Source organism: Lathyrus oleraceus, chromosome 7 (genome assembly GCF_024323335.1).
Source record: "Lathyrus oleraceus cultivar Zhongwan6 chromosome 7, CAAS_Psat_ZW6_1.0, whole genome shotgun sequence".
NCBI classification, from domain to species: Eukaryota; Viridiplantae; Streptophyta; class Magnoliopsida; order Fabales; family Fabaceae; genus Lathyrus; species Lathyrus oleraceus.
The window spans coordinates 284,383,426-284,401,523 of NC_066585.1; the positions used below are offsets into that span (position 1 = coordinate 284,383,426).

Consider the following 18,098-nt stretch of genomic DNA (forward strand, 5'->3'; position numbering starts at 1 on the left):
TACAATCAAACATCATATCCAATTTCATATCACTACAAACACAAACATCAGAAAATAGATTGAAGTGAACCAAACCCTCCTAGCTGGTTAGTTATCCACAAGAAGGGTGGACCCCACCACACAACCCTCCACCCATTGAAGGGATAAAGTGGCCAAGCTCCACCCAACTGTATCGTGGAATGAACAAAATACAACTATATCGATCTTACAAAGTTCATACCCTGTTTAAACCTAACTACATATACGATAACACATGAAATGATAATAAAAAACTACTGAGGCTTATAGAGAAGACTCCCCAATGTCCTTTGGCTTCCTTTGATTACACCATCCCGAGGTGGACTAAAGCACAGTGGAAGAACTTCTTCGGACTCACAGGGAAAATTCACACTTCCGAAATGTTTCTCCAGTTTCTCTTTTCCCTACATAAGGAACAAATTGAAATAAACTCAATAAATTACTGTAAAATAATTAGGGCAAAAATATAGAAATACGAGTAGTTTATTAGAGTATAATGACTAAGTCTAGTATGCAAACCATACCTGGAGGCGTGCGGCAACCACATCACGTATCTTGTGGGAAAGGAACAATTCCCATTTCTGATTTGATGCTGTCAGAACAAACCTCCAAGCTGCACTAGGCTTAGTGAAATTTACAAAGGCATATCCTTTATTCAGTCCAGTTCTGCAATCATGAATCATCATCATTATTAGTTAGAGGTGTATGAACACTGAATGTTTTAGAGAAGGGATTTAGAAGGGTACCTGAAATCTATTGGTAAGTAGACAAAATCAAAGGAGAAAGTGTTTTCTTCTCCATTCTCTTGATCTTTTGCATTTTCAACCATGCAATGGTTCTCTAAGAACTTCACTATCATGTCTCGACTGTTACCGCAACCAAAAATAAATAAATTATGAACTAATAATAGATATAATAATGTCCAAAAGTCAAATGAGTTAAGATTCAAGGAAGAAAGAAGCATACGTATACTTGTTAGGAATGTTTTTGATCATAACAGTTGTTTCATCTCCGTCTAGACGAACGGGAACCACAGGAAAAACGCTTCCTTTATTCTTCCTGTCGATGGAAGCCTTAGAGTGTAGTTGTTCATAAATATTAACATATTTTTTGTGATGATTCTTTCTCGAACTCTCTTTCTTAAGTTCAGGTACTTTTTCAGAAACATCTACTCCCTTCTGCCTCCACTCAAGCCTTGGGATTCTCAATGTGGGAGAACCACGGTCTGTCATTTCTCCATCACTTAAAACCTGTTTGGAATCATTACTCTCGGTAGCTGCCGCCTGCACCGCTAATTCTTTTTGCATACCGCTAAATGGTGGAAAAGATGGAGTTGCGGTGGTGAGACGGTGGTTTGTATGAAAGCGAAAGGAAAAGTAAGTTGATGAATGAAAATCATGTTTTGAGGGAGTGGGGGAGTAATAGATAAAAGGGTAAGAAGGTTGATGTATGAGAGGATGGAAAGTGAGGTATGGAGGGTGAAGTTTTTGCACGTGGTTGCTGGGGTGAAATTCGGGAGCTTCAGCGTTTAAACCTGAAGATTCTAAGGAAGCCATTGGAGAAACAGATGCGTGGGAAGGCCAAGGATATAGCTTTCGTAATGAGTACTATATTTATAGATAGTTTTCTTAACTATGGGAATGAAAACAAAAAAACAAAAAGAAAAAGAAAAGAAGAAACGTGAATTTTCCATAATATATATATATATATATATATATATATATATATATATATATATATATATATATATATATATATATATATATATATATATATATATATATATATATATATATATTAAATTTTAAATCTTTATAGTTTTTAAAAATATATTTTAAGAAAAGATATAATTTTGGTTGATAGTTGTTTATAGAAAAAATGAGAGGAAAATCAAATCAAATATAGTTTATATTCAATTTTATTTTAAAAAATTTAGAAGAAAATTGTTAAATAAAATAAAATTAATATATTTTCTTGCAATTTATAGCTAAAAAAATGAATTTTTTTAATTACAAATTGGTAGTATCTCTCCTTATCAATTTATAAAAAAAAAACAATTATTTTTAAATTGAAACAATTTTTTTAAAGAACAAATTATAAATAAAAAATATCAATTTTATTTTATTATAAAAATTTCATCTTTCACAAAATAAAATTACATTTAATTTTGTTTTTATCATTTTTTATAAATGATTATCAATCAAAATTGTTTTTAAATCTTTTTATAAAATATATTTTAAAAATGAATATTTTTTATTAAAAATTGGTAGGATCTCTCCTTATCAATTTACAAAAAAAAACAATTATTTTTAAATTGAAACAATTTTTTTAAAGAACAAATATAAATAAAAAATATCAACTTTATTTTATTATAAAAATTTCATCTTTCACAAAATAAAATTACATTTAATTTTGTTTTTATCATTTTTTATAAATAATTATCAATCAAAATTGTTTTTAAATCTTTTTATAAAATATATTTTAAAACACAAAAGTTTAAATTTCTTTAAAATATGTAATTGTTTTAATATAAATGAGTACAATATGGAGTAGTAGTATATAATACACTGACAATGTTGTTGTTTTTGGTTAAGTTGTCGAATTCAACTCTATTAAGGTGATAGGTGTGTAAGTTCTCTCATTTATAAATGCTCAAGTTTCCACATTTATAATCAATGTGGGACTGCAGCACACACTTGACTTGTTATTCTTAACACTTTCCCTTAAGTGTGAGTTCACAATGATTCCCCTCAAGTGAAAATTATTTTGTTCACATACACTTGTACCATGTTGACACCTCTTCTTGGGCATTTCGATACACCCCTTCCTGGGCATTTCAATTTCATCAGGACACCTCTTCCTGGAAATTTCGATACAAGTAAGTCGGTCCCTCTATTCGAACTAAAGGCTCGTGATACCATTTTGTAAGTGTTTGAGACACTTTTAGTGAGGAGAGACAGAGAAAATAAGGATATAAGTATTGTAATATTAAATTGAATGAATTGATAAAACCGAATTATAAACTATCTATTTATATACACCTATATGACTTGACTATTAAGTAAGATAATAAACTAAGTAATGAACTTTAAATCCTAATTAGCTTTGGGATTGTGCCATATAACCCAACTTAGATTGTATCTAATAACTCAACATACCCCATATAATACAAGTTGTTGAAACACACTAATCATTGTCAATCTGAACTATCATTAATTTCATTCTCAACGTTAGAAAATTGTCGATCTTCAATCCTTTGGTGAAAATATCGGCCAATTGTGTTTCACTTGAGCAATGTCTTACTTCAAGTTTATCTCGTTTCACCTTCTCCCTTAAGAAGTTAAGTCTAGCTTCTATGTGCTTACTTCTTGCATGCAAAACTAGACTCTTCACAAGATTTATGGCTGACTTGTTCTCAATCTGCAGTACCAGAGGTTTCTTCACTTCAACCTCGATCTCTTCCAGCACATATCCGATTCAAATTTCTTGACACGCAACATAGGATCCTACTATATATTTAGCCTCACACGATGATAATGTCATCACATGTTGCTTTCTCGAGCACCATGAGATTGAGGAACCAAATACTTGAAAGAAATATTCAATAGTGCTTCTTCGATCTTCCTAATCTCCATACCAATCAACATCTGAATAACAATTATCCATAGCTTTTTTGCTTTTAAAGTCTCGTTGAAATAAAATTCCATAGTTTGTCCATCCTTTTAAGTATCTCAGGATTCTTCTTGCAACCTTCATGTGTGACACCTTTGGTTCACTCATATATTTGCTCACTTATCTGACAGAGAAACAAATATTAGGTCGACTGTTGCACACATGTCTCAGAGATCCGACAATTTGCTTGAACAAAGTTGCATCGACTTTGTATTCCTCTCCATGCTTCTCCAACTTCAAATTTGATTGTGAAAGTAAATCGTTAAGTAATTCTTGCAATGAATAAACATGATTAACTAAAAGAGCTTTGCATTAACAAAAAAAAAATTCATGCATAATTTGTATTTTTTAAAACATAAAAACAAAAACTCATCCATCCACTATTTCTCTGACCAAAACCCTACTCCTGAAGCTGACTTTCTGGTACAATACCCGAAGACACCAGCAAGGAGTCATGGAATAACTTCAACATAATCAAGTTGCACTCCAGGAATAGGTATCTCATGTACGGTCCCATATGGGGTGACTGATGGAGAATATATAGGCAATAGCAAAAGGCCAGGAGATCATGGCAAAGATGCAGGAAGAAATAAGCCAACGGGCTAATGCTGTGAATCCTCTCATTCCTCCAGTGGTTGAGAACTCGGTTCCTCCTCCTCCTTAGGTTGACCCTCTAGTCCACATTGGCGCACCCATCGGTGTTCCACATCTCAATCTTCATCCTCATGTCGCTGAAATAAACGATCAACATGATGCTTTCTTCATCCTGAGGGTTGCCTCTCAGTATGACGCCTTCGATCCAGCGACCAACGAGGTAGAGAATAAGGTGAAGGCTATCGAGGAGAAGCTCAAAGCTATGGAGATTACAGACGCGTTGGGTCTTGACGCAACAAAAATGTGCCTAGTGCCATGTGTTATTATTCCAGCAAAGTTCAAAGTCCCAGACTTTGAAAAGTATAAAGGAAACAGCGACCCAAGGACTCATATTAGGGCGTACTGTCGGAAAATGGCTGCTTATTCTGGTGATGACCGGCTCTTAACGCATTTCTTCCAGAATTCCCTTAGTGGGGTATCCTTAGACTGGTATATGCAGCTCGAGGGCACTCATATTCCCACCTGAAGGGAGATGGATGAGGCGTTCCTTAAGCACTATCAACACAATAATGATATGGCTCATAATCGAACGCAGTTGCAAAATCTGACGAAAAGGTCTAAGGAAACATTTAAAGATTATGCCCAACGGTGGAGGGAGTTAGTTGTCAGGGTACAACCCCCATTGCTGGAAAGAGAGTTAATAGACATGTTTATGGGTAACCTACAGGGCCCGTACCTTATGGTGTTCCTTATTTACTCTATCTCTCATCAATCCGTCATTTTGTGTGTGACCCTGTAGGTTCTCCCGACATTGGTAAATATCTTAAATCATGTATTTAACATAATAAACAGTGAGCGGTATCTAACAACACATCACTGCTACCCAAGACAAGAAAATGGCATGTGATATGACAAATCCTTTTGTGATAATACTTATGTGTACAATTACCCTTTTGACCATATGTCTATATTGAACACAAGGCATAGACCGTGTCATCCTTGTCCAGTTCAATATTGAGTCCGTAGACATTTATCCTGTTATGCATGATGGGAAAATTCCATCTAGGTCACTCATGTCTCTCAACATACTTCTTGGAGTACCCATAAACTGTCTTTATGGTCATCCAGTTACGGACAATGTTTGATCAGCAATAAAACACTCGCCTCTACATTTAGGATCCATAATGGTTTCAGATCGAATGGTGGTATACACCACTATATCCATTAGAATAACTTATGACACTTTACATAATATTCTATATAGTATTCTCATAGCGGGTCAATCAAGTATAAATATTACTCTTAATATTCATACCTATGTTTAAGACTTGATAACTCCTTATCCATGATCCATGAGATGTGATCATCAGGTTATATACATAATAGTCTTAATGCTTTAACGTTATCCCACTTTACAACAAAGATCGACTACGGATACTTTAAGAATAATTTCCTTAAGTTTAATGGAATCTCATGATTAAGTCACACTTGATACATTAAACAGACTAACTATTCTATGGACTTTATTAAACAAACATAATAAAGAAAAAAGTCTTTTATTATTAATAAATAATTTGATACAAGTACCAAAAGTATTGGCCTCTAGGGCATACACCAACAATCTTCCACTAGCACTAGAGTCAGTCAGGAATACCCTTAATGTCCATAGATATAGTATGGCCATCATGTTTTTGCTGCACAAGAGGCTTTGTCAGTGGGTCAGCAATATTGCCAAGTGTGGGTACTCTACATATTTTCACATCTCCTCTATCTATTATCTCTCAAATGAGGTGATAACACCTAAGTATGTGTTTGGATCGTTGGTGAGATCTGGGCTCCTTAGCTTGTGCGATGGCACCATTGTCATCACAATAGAGATCAATGGGATCCACAATGCTAGGAATTATGCCAATCTCACTAATGAACTTTTTGATCCAAACATCTTTCTTTGCTGCACTTAAGGCAACAATATACTCGACCTCGGTTGTAGAATCAACAATTATATCTTGCTTTGAACTTTTCCAGCTCACAGTGCCACCGTTTAAGCAAAACACATAACCAGATTGCGATCCAAAGTCATCCTTATTTGTTTGGAAGCTAGCATCAGTGTATCCAATTATAGCAAGCTCTTCCTGACCTCCATATATCAAGAATGAGTTCTTAGTCATTCTCAAATACTTAAGGATATTCTTGATAGCTACCCAATGAGCATCACCGGGATCAAATTGGTACCTACTCGTTGCACTTAAAGCATGCGAGACATTTGGTCAAGTACATAATATGGCATACATGATAGATCCTATTGTAGATGCATATGGAATCTTATTCATGTAATCCCTTTTCTTCCTTAGTTGAAGGGGATTGTGTTTTTGATAGACACAAGCCATGTTGCATAGGTATGAATCCTTTCTTGGAATCATGTATATTAAAGCGTCTCATCACTTTGTCTATGTATGTACTCTGACTTAGGCCAAGCAGTTTTTGTGATCTATCTCTATAGATCCTGATTCCTAATATATCGGCTGCTTCGCCTAGGTCCTTCATAGAAAAGAACTCCCCAACCAAGACTTGACTCGTTGTAAGGTAGGGACATCGTTTCCAATGAGTAAAATGTCATCTATATATAATACCAGGAAGACAATTATTCTCCCACTAACCTTCTTGTAGACACAAGGCTCATATTCATTCTTGATGAATCCATATTGTTTTACTGTTTCATCAAAAGAAAGATTCCAGCTTCTGGAAGCTGGCTTCAATCCATAGATTGATCTTTGTAACTTACATATCCTTTGGACTTCTTCTGGTATGTCAAATCCTTCAGGTTGTGTCATGTACACATCCTCGAGAAGATTCCCATTAAGGAAATCAATTTTGACATCCATCTGCCATATTTCATAATCATGATATGCAGCGATAGCAAGTAAAATCCGAACAGATTTAAGCATTGCAACTGGTGAAAAGGTTTCATCATAGTCAACCCCATGAATTTGTTTATATCCTTTTTCAACCATTCTTGGCTTATAGGTATGTACCTTACCATCCATGTCAGTCTTCTTTTTGAAGACCCATTTACATCTGTCGCATCCTGCGAAAAATCAACCGGCGAGCCTAAAAATAAAAACACACAGAGCCGCCACTAAACGTTATTTATCCCAAGATAGGGAAAGGAAACGCTCAGAAAAAACCTGGAAAGACATGGTCTTGCGACCAGAGAGAAAAGGTTCGGGAGTCGGTTACGCAAGGGGAAGGTATTAGCACCCCTCACGTCCGTCGTACTCGACGGGATCCACGTCCTAGAATAAAGAAAAGGTTGCTAAACATCACACACACACACAGGGAACGCAGGTGGGGTTAAGAGGAACGAGCTCGATAAGGTATCGCACCTTATGCCTACATATCTTGTCTGGAACAAGAATCAGAGCCACTGTAGTTCGGCTTACGCACGCCAAACAACACAAAACGCACAAACAAGCAAGGGTGGCAAACATGGAGCCCGATAACCACTGGATGGAATTACGTCGGCATCCGAACCAAAACACAATCAAAAGGGCAAACGTGGAGCCCGACTGCCAATCACTGGGCTTACGTCGGCATCCGAACCCAAACATACATTCAAAAGGGCAAACGTGGAGCTCGACTGCCAATCACTGGGCTTACGTCGGCATCCGAACCCAAACATACATTCAAAAGGGCAAACGTGGAGCCCGACTGCCAATCACTGGGCTTACGTCGGCATCCGAGCCAAAACACAATCAGATAACAAACAAACACACGCAAAAAAGAAAAAGGTTGCCCGGAGTGGTCTCGCACGACCACCTGCCTACATACCTTGTCTGGAACAAGGATCAGGGCGATGTAGTTCCCCTAAACAGGGGAGAAACTCTCTCCTAACCAGAAACAGAGGGAAAAACACGACACTAGGGAGCTGAGACTCGAGCCTAATGTTGTCATGCAAAGTCGCCCTAAGTTCAGGTTTCTAACCTACTTGCATAAGCAAACTATTCCTAACCAGGAAAGAAGCTAACACACAAGCATACAAGCATACCAATCAACATACATCAAATGAGAACAGGCATCTCACACAATCATGTCAATCAGATATTCACACAACACCCACTATAGCCAAACAAGGGGGCTCAATCAAAGGGTTTGACTGCCTAAGCAAGTCATCTGTATGGGCTGGTTTTGCTCTTAACCTTGCCATTACGAGGCTAAGGTGAAGCAGATGAAAGGATGAAGTGAGGATCAGACCTCACAGCTCTTATCCCTAACCAGGGAGAGCTGACAAATGAGCATGGGTCCAGAATAGGGGAACCCTTCTATACTCAGTGACTCTGACACGACAGATCTTGGGCTTTTGATCTCAATGCTACAACCATGTAATGGGAGCAAGGAGAAGACTCAACTGAATAGTGGGGGGTAGGCTGCATACCCCTACCTTCCACCAATTGCCTTATTTAAAGGACTTTCACCTGCTTGGGCTTAAAAATAAACAACCACAATCATTGCCTCTTAAGGAGGACTTCAGACATTTATTTGCCCGGCCCGGTAACAGCCGGGTCTCCAGACTACATGAAGTTTAGAAAGTTATACCTCTATGCAAGTTGCTTAAGCAAAGCAAAGCAAAAGTTCACAAGGAACTGAGCAACTAAAGTACCTGGAAACAGTCAAACTCAGTCAGTATTCATACAGACAAATCATAAACAACAAGTGTACAATCAATCAGTTTACACAAACTATGCACAACCAAAGGCAAGCTTAAAGCCTAAGCCCAAGCTTCAAAACCTACAAAACCAAGTTACGTTAGTATACAAACATCAACAACATCAATCAAAATTGATTTGGGTCATTATCCATGTGCATTGCTTTTTGATCCTGAAAAATCAAGCAAACATTAGCAACTAGACCACTAGGCCAAGCCTAGGGTCCAAAAGCAAGAAAAAATGGTAAACAGCAAGGCATTCACCAACCAATCTCAAATTAACATCAAACAAGAGCAAACACCATTGGTCTCATGTTTAGATCATTCATTATACTCATGCTATGTACAAAACAAGGCAAATTGGTTCAAAGGAATCATCAAACATACAAACAGAAGTATTGCATTCAAATCCATGCCAAAGCACATCCAAAAATCCTCCAATAAATTACACCTAAACAGGGGATATTCCAGGTCTACCATGTCAAATTTGAGCTCAATTGGGCAAATGGAACCATGTCAATGAAAATCAACAAAAACAGACACAATTTCATGCTTCAATTCACACCATCAATGCGTACATCCAATTCAAAAATTCATATCTCATTGAAAACAAAAAAGAAATGGATGAGACCAAAACAGGGAGGTCACACAATGTGTCTAGTTCATGCATATCAAATTTCATGACCATACAGTACAACATGAGGATTTCCCAATCAATCTACCAACATGTATCACATGAGCTTGCAATTTCAATCACCAGAAATGAAAAATCATGATCAATTAGAAAAGGCAGTGAAAAATTCTACAAAAATTCATACAACATCCTAACATATCAACAATTCACCATGCCAAATTTCATTCAATTCTAACATGCATAGGTTATCCAATTAAATTCAACAAGTTGACATCAAGAGGTGTGACACAAATTGTCACACCTAAGTTCCAGAATTTGCTGCTCTCTGACCAGGTATCAAAAATTCATGAAATTTACATATAAATAATCCTCAATGAGTCAAGAACCACCACAAAAATTTTCAGCCATTTATTTTATGATATGAGTATTTCATGATCAAATTGCAAAAATGTATCAAAAATGGATACATGTGAAACAAACCTAGGTCAAATAATATTTTTGCCATGCACAACTTTGACCAATAGGTCAAAAAAATCCTACACAAGTCAACAAAGTCAAGGAAAAAATCTCCATATTTTTAGGAATTTTTTACTATTTTTTATGAATTTTTAATGTCCTAATGATTTTCTATAATTTAAATGAATTAATTAGAAAAACCAATGGCAAACTCGTAATTCTTCAGTGGCGGGAGCGGGAAACTCCCAGTTTGAAAATTCAAACGCTTCCACGGATCAAACACAACTTCTTCTTCGTCTCCAAGCCAGAATTTCCCAGAAAATTGCAAAAATGGACGAACATCAAAGCTTCATGAAAATTGGCATGGCTATAGTCAAACGAACCGTCTAAACTCCTACAATCCGAATATGAAACTCGTTTGTCCTAATTGTTCCTCTATCAACCAAATCGATTGAGTTAGGGTTTACACTCAAATGTTCATCTCCAGATTTCTCAACCTACGGTTAACTATTCACAAATCTACAAACATATCTACGACCTACGCAACAAGAACTACCAAACGCATATAAGAATGGAACATTTCATGAGATTCGAAAAACCTCAAACCTGTAATGGCAGTCGCGATTTGCTGCTCCTCACGTGCTTTTCTCCACAAACAGTTGCACTAGAAGGATATATAAGATGATAGGAGATGCTAGCTTCAATTGCCACGGCTTCTAGTATCCACAATTTGCATTTGCCATTGATGATGAGCTATGGAACAGTCACGATTTGGCTTTCCTCTCCTTCCAAACTACCAAAACAGATGGTGAGGATGATGATACCAATCCAAATCAAAAAGAATCTTGAGATTTCGTTGAAGGATGATGAAGAATTGTGGATTTGAAGGTGTTTGTGTTCTTGATGAAAATGGAGAGAATGAAGAGTTTCTAGATCCAACTTTGGTAATTGTGAGGTTCTGTTATGATTATGAAGGTGTTTATGAATTTATATGATAGCTTAATCATTCACTAATCAAGTTAATTAGTTAAATGGTAATGTTAAGTGAAAGTGTCATTTTCAAAGGAGGGGTAAAATGGTCAATGCACTATGACAGCTAGTGCCAGCTGTTTTGACAGCTCAAGCAATCCCCAAATGACATATGTGATGTGTAGAAACTTGTTCCATGTCCATTGGTTGAGTATTTCTCAAAATCACATGTGTGTGGTAATTGATCCATTTTTAGCATTTCATTTTTCAACCCAAAACTCAAACCATGTGCATTAACCATGAAGTGAATATTCAAACACACTTAAAATGCCATTCCTGAGGTGTTGGAAAAAGTCCCATTCAAAAATTCCAATTATTTTGACATTTGGACAATTTTGCCCCTGGTCCAATTCAGCTGTCCAGTTGAAAAGTGACTTTTTGCCTTGGCCATTTTTGAACAAATCCAATGATGCACCCTCAAAGTACATGTCAAATGGAGTTTGTGCATATAAAGAACTTGCAATTTGGACAAAGTATGTGGTAGTTATGGCCTCCTGATTACAGGTCTTTTCTGAAATTCACTGAGCCATATTTTGCAAACCGTACATTGGATTTTCAAGTTCTTGGACTTTTTGGAAAGGTGAGAGCAATATCTACAACTTTCATGTTGAACAATTTTTCATTTGAAGCTTCCTTGGACATCTGTTATTGAGGTCCAAAACTTTCCATTTTTGGAAACTTCAATTACAAGTCACTTGCTATTTTTGGCAGTTTTTGTCCTGACTTGATTTTCTTCATTCTTGAACTTTGAGATGTCATTAAACACTTGTTCCAACATGAATGAAGTGTCTTCAACTCATTTTCACCTTCAAATTCACCAGATCATGTACAGTTGACCACAATTGACTTTTCATCTGACAGATGAATCTGGCAATGCATAGATCAAATTAAGCCCCAACCTTCAACTGAAATGGCTCAAGGGTGACACCCTAGCCTCAATAATCACCATATAATCACAAAATGATCCTCATCTCCATCAGAAACCTCATCTCCTGATCCAGCCCTGATTGGCCCAATACAACTGATTAGGGTTGACCAGTGGTCAAAACCCTAATCTCAAGGAATCTTCTTCCATCTTCTGATGACATCCAACCATGATGATGATGATGTATCATTTCAAACAATATGAAGACCAATACCCTTGAGAATCACAAAACCCTAATTCACAGCCCAATCCTCAGATGGCCAGGATCAGTCAATAAAACCCTAGGCTTGCATTTTCTGACTTCCTCATCTCCTGATCAAGACTTGGGAAGATAGCTTGCACAATGTGACCACATGACATGCGATATGAAATGCCTAATGCCCTAAAATGATATGTATAATGATAATGCTAGTCCCAAGAGAGGAGGGCAAATTTTGAGGTGTTACAGCTGCCCCTATTCAATCCACTGTGAACCTGTCGATACGAAATAGCCTCGGCTTTCGGATGATCAGGATGAAGAGTGATTGAATACCAAGAACAGACGAACAATTTGCACTCTGATGGGATAATAATTAACAACGCCTGTCAGCATCGGCGAAGAAAAAACTCGAAAAACCGACGACCTGGATGCCAAAATAAATGGTAACGCAGGGATAACCATGGTCTGAACACCACATCCACTCGGGATTCTCATTCTTTTTTTGCTTTTCTTGAACCCCAAAAATTTTCTCTTCTTCTACCTGGTCCGAAAACCACTTCGGTCTGAACTCCGAAAAACTGACCTGAATACCATAAGTGCTTCAACCTGATAGTCGGAAACTTCACTAATCACCACTCTAAGGGCAACACGTCAGAGGGTACACCTTCAACCAGACACTGACTGATGACTGGGAAGAAACTCGACGTTTACTGAACATCGGACGATGATGTTTACTGACACCAAAAACAAGCTCGACCAGACATTAACCAATGACCGGGAGGAAACTCGATGTTTACAGGCACCGAACAATGATGTTGACATGACATCAAACAATGATGCGGACAGACATCAAACAATGATGCAGACAGACATCAAACAATGATGCGGACAGACATCAAACAATGATGCGGACAAACATCAAACAATGATGCAGACAGACATCAAACAATGATGCAGACAGACATCAAACAATGATGCGGACAGACATCAAACAATGATGCAGACAGACATCAAACAATGATACGGACAGACATCAAACAATGATGCGGACAGACATCAAACAATGATGCGGACAGACATCAAACAATGATGCGGACAGACATCAAACAATGATGCGGACAGACATCAAACAATGATGCGGACAGACATCAAACAATGATGCGGACAGACATCAAACAATGATCGACCAAACACTTACTGATGTCTGGGAAGAAACGGTGGTTCCAAACTCACAATGCTGAACTCCTCGGAGCATCGTCTTCGCTGTCAGACAAAACCAAACCTCAAGCGGTAATCACGGCTTGAATCGCGCCGATCGCGTAACGTCTTCTGACTGTATCCCCATCTCTGTCCGACGGGAACATTTCCTCCAATATCGCACTGCTGGGGAACATTGCTGATCTGACGTTGTGATGCTAATCTCCTCAGAGTAACATCTTCACCTTTGGTGAACCCCAAATCTTCAAGCGGTAACCACAGTTTGGGTTGCGTTGAATACATCCCCTTTCCATCTCTGTCCGACGGAAGGAGTCTTCTCCAGTGTCGTACCACTGGGACAATACCTGTGATCCAATCATGAGGCTATACTACTCGGAGTAACACTTTCATTTTCTGGCAAAATACCTCTCAAACAGTAACCACGGCTTGAGACTAGCTGACGTTTGCAATGATGCATGCTTGATTTCTTCTGCGTAATGCTCCATAATTATGGAAATGCTACGCGATTATTTATTTTTCTATGCAATATGCAATGCTTATTCTACATGATGAATGCATAAAAATATTCCCCTCAAGGGAATTTTCTGGGGAAAACGAGACTCTCTGCTGAGGAACTCGCCACTGCTCCGATTTCCACCCTGCCGGGGATAGCACTGCTGCTAGGAAATAGACAACCCTTGCTGGGGATACAGATCCTTTGCACCCAACCCTCTCGAGGACATGCTGGGGATACAGATCCTTCACTGCACTCTGTGGGAATACCACAGTCTTTGACTTGCCGGGGATATAGATCCCAACTCTGCTTTGGGAACCCTCACAGATACTCCCGCTGGGGAACGAGCAATCTTCAACCTGCTAGGGGAATACCATCCAGACCCTGCTAGGGGAACGACAACTACTCCGCTGGGGAGGACCCAATCAATCCACATGTAGGATACCCTCGGCTGGGGATGCAGATATTCGTCTGCTACGGAAACTCGTTCAATCCACTGGTAGGATGAACACTGTTGGAGAGATATGTCATTGAAAAAACCCGCTCCACTCGGGGAACTGCTGGAGATATATTTCTTTGAAAAAGACCCGCTCCACTCGGGGAGTAGCAACCTTCTGGCCTGGCTGCTGAGGAAACACCGTTGTAAACCGGCCGGGGACAACCATCCTGACTCGGCTGGAGAAGTCACAGATCTGGAATCTGCTGGGGAGCTAGCCCTATAACTCTGCTTGGGGACCTAGCTGGGAAATGAGAATATTTGGTACATAACACCCATCAACTCATCGAACCACGGTATCTACCTCCCAATCTCGTATCAGCTTTCCACTTTTGAGAATTCCCAGACTCGTCTGGACCTTTTCTGCTCCATCATCTTGTATTCCAAGTCGCTCCGCGCTCGACGAGAGACGTACTCCTGGATTTATACAGAAATTTCAATCTTCCGACTTTGAAGAGTCTTCTTGGTTAATTCCAAAGGTCGTCGGATGTCTCGTCGTCTCTCCGTCGTCTCTCCGTTCCTCCTTCGTCCTTGATCGAACCCTGCGGGGAATTACATACTCTCAAATCTTCCGACTTTGAAGAGTCTTCTTGATTATTATCAAGGATCGTCGTACGTCTCAACGTTTTCGCCATCCTTTCATATATCCGTTCCTGAGCGAACTCTCTGGGGATCTGTTACAAAGCTTCCACACCACAACCTGCAAGTGAGTGAAAATATCTAACAGTACCTGCAAAACAGACCGTCAGATAAAACCGTGCCCCAGGCGTGTCAAGATTTCAACACTTGGGTCACTCAACCTTCCAAATAAGATTTCGAGCCTTCAATCTTATAAGCATGCATTGGAAGGAACCTGTATGTCTTAAAATGCAAGATTCTTTATCAAAAATTTCTGGATGTTTTTGCAATCAAAGCGGTAATGAAAAACAAAAACAAAATTATTTGACTGAATATGCATTTTATTGATTGGAAAAGTGTAGCTCAAATGAGCAATACAAAAGGAAGCAATTCCTGAAAAGAGGTAATTGCGCTCAAAAGGAAAAATCTATCCTAATGGCAATGTGAAACCCGTGATCTCATCGAGTTCCAACTCAGTTACACCCCACATGTCCTCAGACTCTCCTTGCTTTCTGCCTTCTGAACAAGACGTTTCTGACTGATCCCTACCGGGTATTCTCCATGATGCTTTAACCAAAGCGCAAACGATCATGCTAGACGCAGTTGTTCGTTTCAATCCCTCTTTTGCCTGGACCGCCCTTTCAGGTTTTCAGTCCACCGGGATACCCTTTTTTGCCCAAGTCGCCTTCTCAGGTTTTCGACTTGCCGGGTGTACATTTTTTATTTATATCCCTAATTTTTGCCCGAACCCTTTTTCTGTTTTTGGTTCGCCGGGATGCCCTTTTTTGCCTGGACTATTTTGTTCTTTTCGTCCAGCGGGTCTTTTTTTTACGAAGTATTTTTTAACTGCGTCCGCATTCACAGGGGATGGGAAATCTTCACCATTCATGGTCGTTAACAACAAGGCTCCACCAGAGAAAACCTTCTTGACCACGAATGGACTTTCATAATTCAGCGTCCATTTGCCCCTCCGATCGTTTTGAGGAGGAAGGATCCTTTTCAGCACCATATCATGCACGTGATATACCCGAGGTCGTACTTTCTTGTCAAGAGCACGCTTCATCCTTTGCTGGTATAACTGCCCCTGATAGATGGCTGCTAGCCTCTTTTCTTCAATCAAGCTTTCTAAATGAGAAAGGCGTGTGCCCCAGCAGACGTACGTACCGCGGTACAGTACCCAGGATACCAGCTTCGTACTCGGTCACCATCGTTGGTACATTCCATCGTGCCCCGGGAAACACTAACTCATCCACCTTATCCTCCCCATCAGACATCATAATCCGTTCGGATTCAGGGTCAGGCCCCTCCTCCGGGATCGGTTACTCTCAATCTTTCGATTAGAGCACCTCGAGATGTCCTCATCAGGGAATCCACACTTCATCGATTGACAACCCTCAATGGGTTGCAGAGAGATGTAATCAGACGATACACCCCTTGATTGCTTTCTGAGAGTATCACAAATCAGTCAATATTCTTTTTCACTCTCGCAACCCGTCCGGTCAATGCTGGATTCTCAAACCCATACTCGATCGGATCCATCTCGGAAATCCACAAAGTGGTATGAACCAGCATATACTGTCTCAATCGGCGAGCAGCCTATGCCAAAGTACATCAAGTTTTTTCGAACAGTGAATGTACTGTTTCACAGTCGATAAACTTTTTGCTAAGGTAAATTGCATGCTCTTTTCGACAAGACTCGTCATGCTGACCCAATACACCTCGTAGACCCCTCGAAGGCCGTCAAGTACAGATTTAACAGTTGCTCCTTCCACAGGAAGTATCAGAATCAGAGGTTCCTGCAACTTTTCCTTTTATTTTTTCAACGCCCCTTGGCAATCATTATTTCGCCTGACCGTTTGATCTTTCTATCAATATCTGAATATGAGTTCACCCGTGGCGGTTAGATGAGATGTGAACCATGACAGGTAGTTCAATCTATCTATGAAACCACGAACCTCTTTCTTTATTCTCGGTTCAGGCATTTGTTTTTTTTTTCTTTTTTTTTTTTTTTTTTTTTTTTTTTTTTTAAAGCAGGAGCAACCTCGATTCCTCTCTTATAATGACCCCCCAACATCTTACCGGATCGCACTCTGATAGTGCACTCATTCTAATTCAACCTCAGTCTGAATTATCTCCACTGGTCAAACGACTTGCCCCCAGTCTGCCAGATGCCCCTCTTCTGACTGGGACTTTGCTATCATGTCATAGCATCTGATTCCATGATGAATCATATCATGAAACAAAGTCACCCTGATACGCGGCATCGGCGCCCTGCTTCTCAAGAGGACAGTCTTCTCTCCGTGGTAGCTTGTGAGCAACGATATCGGTGTTCGACCCTGGCGTATCCTGACACGACCAAGCGAAAATATCCACATGCTCTTTTAACAGGGCTACCATTCTGCTCTTGACTTGCCTCTGAGGCGGCTCCAATTTCAATTCCTTCCTGACCTCGGCGGTGCGTGGAATAACAATCTCAATCTGCTCCACAGGCGGCTGAATCACCTTCTCCTCTTGTTTTCAGCAATCTGGCCAATCCCAACAGATCACAATCTTCTTCGTCTTCTTCTTCAGCAAGATAGATCGGTTTGTCGAAGTCATATGAGAGGTAACCAAATTGTTATCAATGAGATCCGGAGAAGAATTTTTTTTGAAGTCGGAACGAGACAAAACAAAAAGATAAAAAATGAAAATAAACATTGCCATTTTTATTTGTTTGTAAACTGCAAAATAAATGAAAAACAGGGAACACCGTTTTTGACTGAAAAACATCCATTTATTAATGATGCAGAAATGCAAATTTAAACATGAGGTGGCCCTTACAATGGACCATTACGTGTCGGGCAACACGTATGGCTTTCATGCAAATAAACTGAAAACAAGAAATAATACTCTTCCAGACGAGTAACAATGTTGATCTTTTAGGCCTTCCAGCTCCCTGGCACGCACGATTTTATCCACTGATCAATTCCCCAGTCACTGTTAGTTTCTTTACCCACTGCCCGGGTGTAATCTGAATCTTCAGTAATTGCATTCCCCATCGCCTG

The 18,098-nt window shown here is 39.2% G+C and overlaps 1 protein-coding gene across 1 annotated transcript; it reads right to left on the reverse strand.

Moving 5' to 3' along the window:
• LOC127106324 (protein MEI2-like 1) lies at positions 1-1,584 on the reverse strand. The gene is made up of 4 exons (XM_051043633.1): positions 985-1,584; positions 765-884; positions 543-684; positions 1-422 (listed from the first exon to the last, which is right to left on the reverse strand). Exons 1-4 carry the CDS (start codon positions 1,572-1,574, stop codon positions 273-275), a joined length of 1,002 nt encoding a protein of 333 aa, XP_050899590.1. The 5' UTR covers positions 1,575-1,584; the 3' UTR covers positions 1-272.
• Between the last annotated feature and the right edge of the window lie 16,514 nt (positions 1,585-18,098).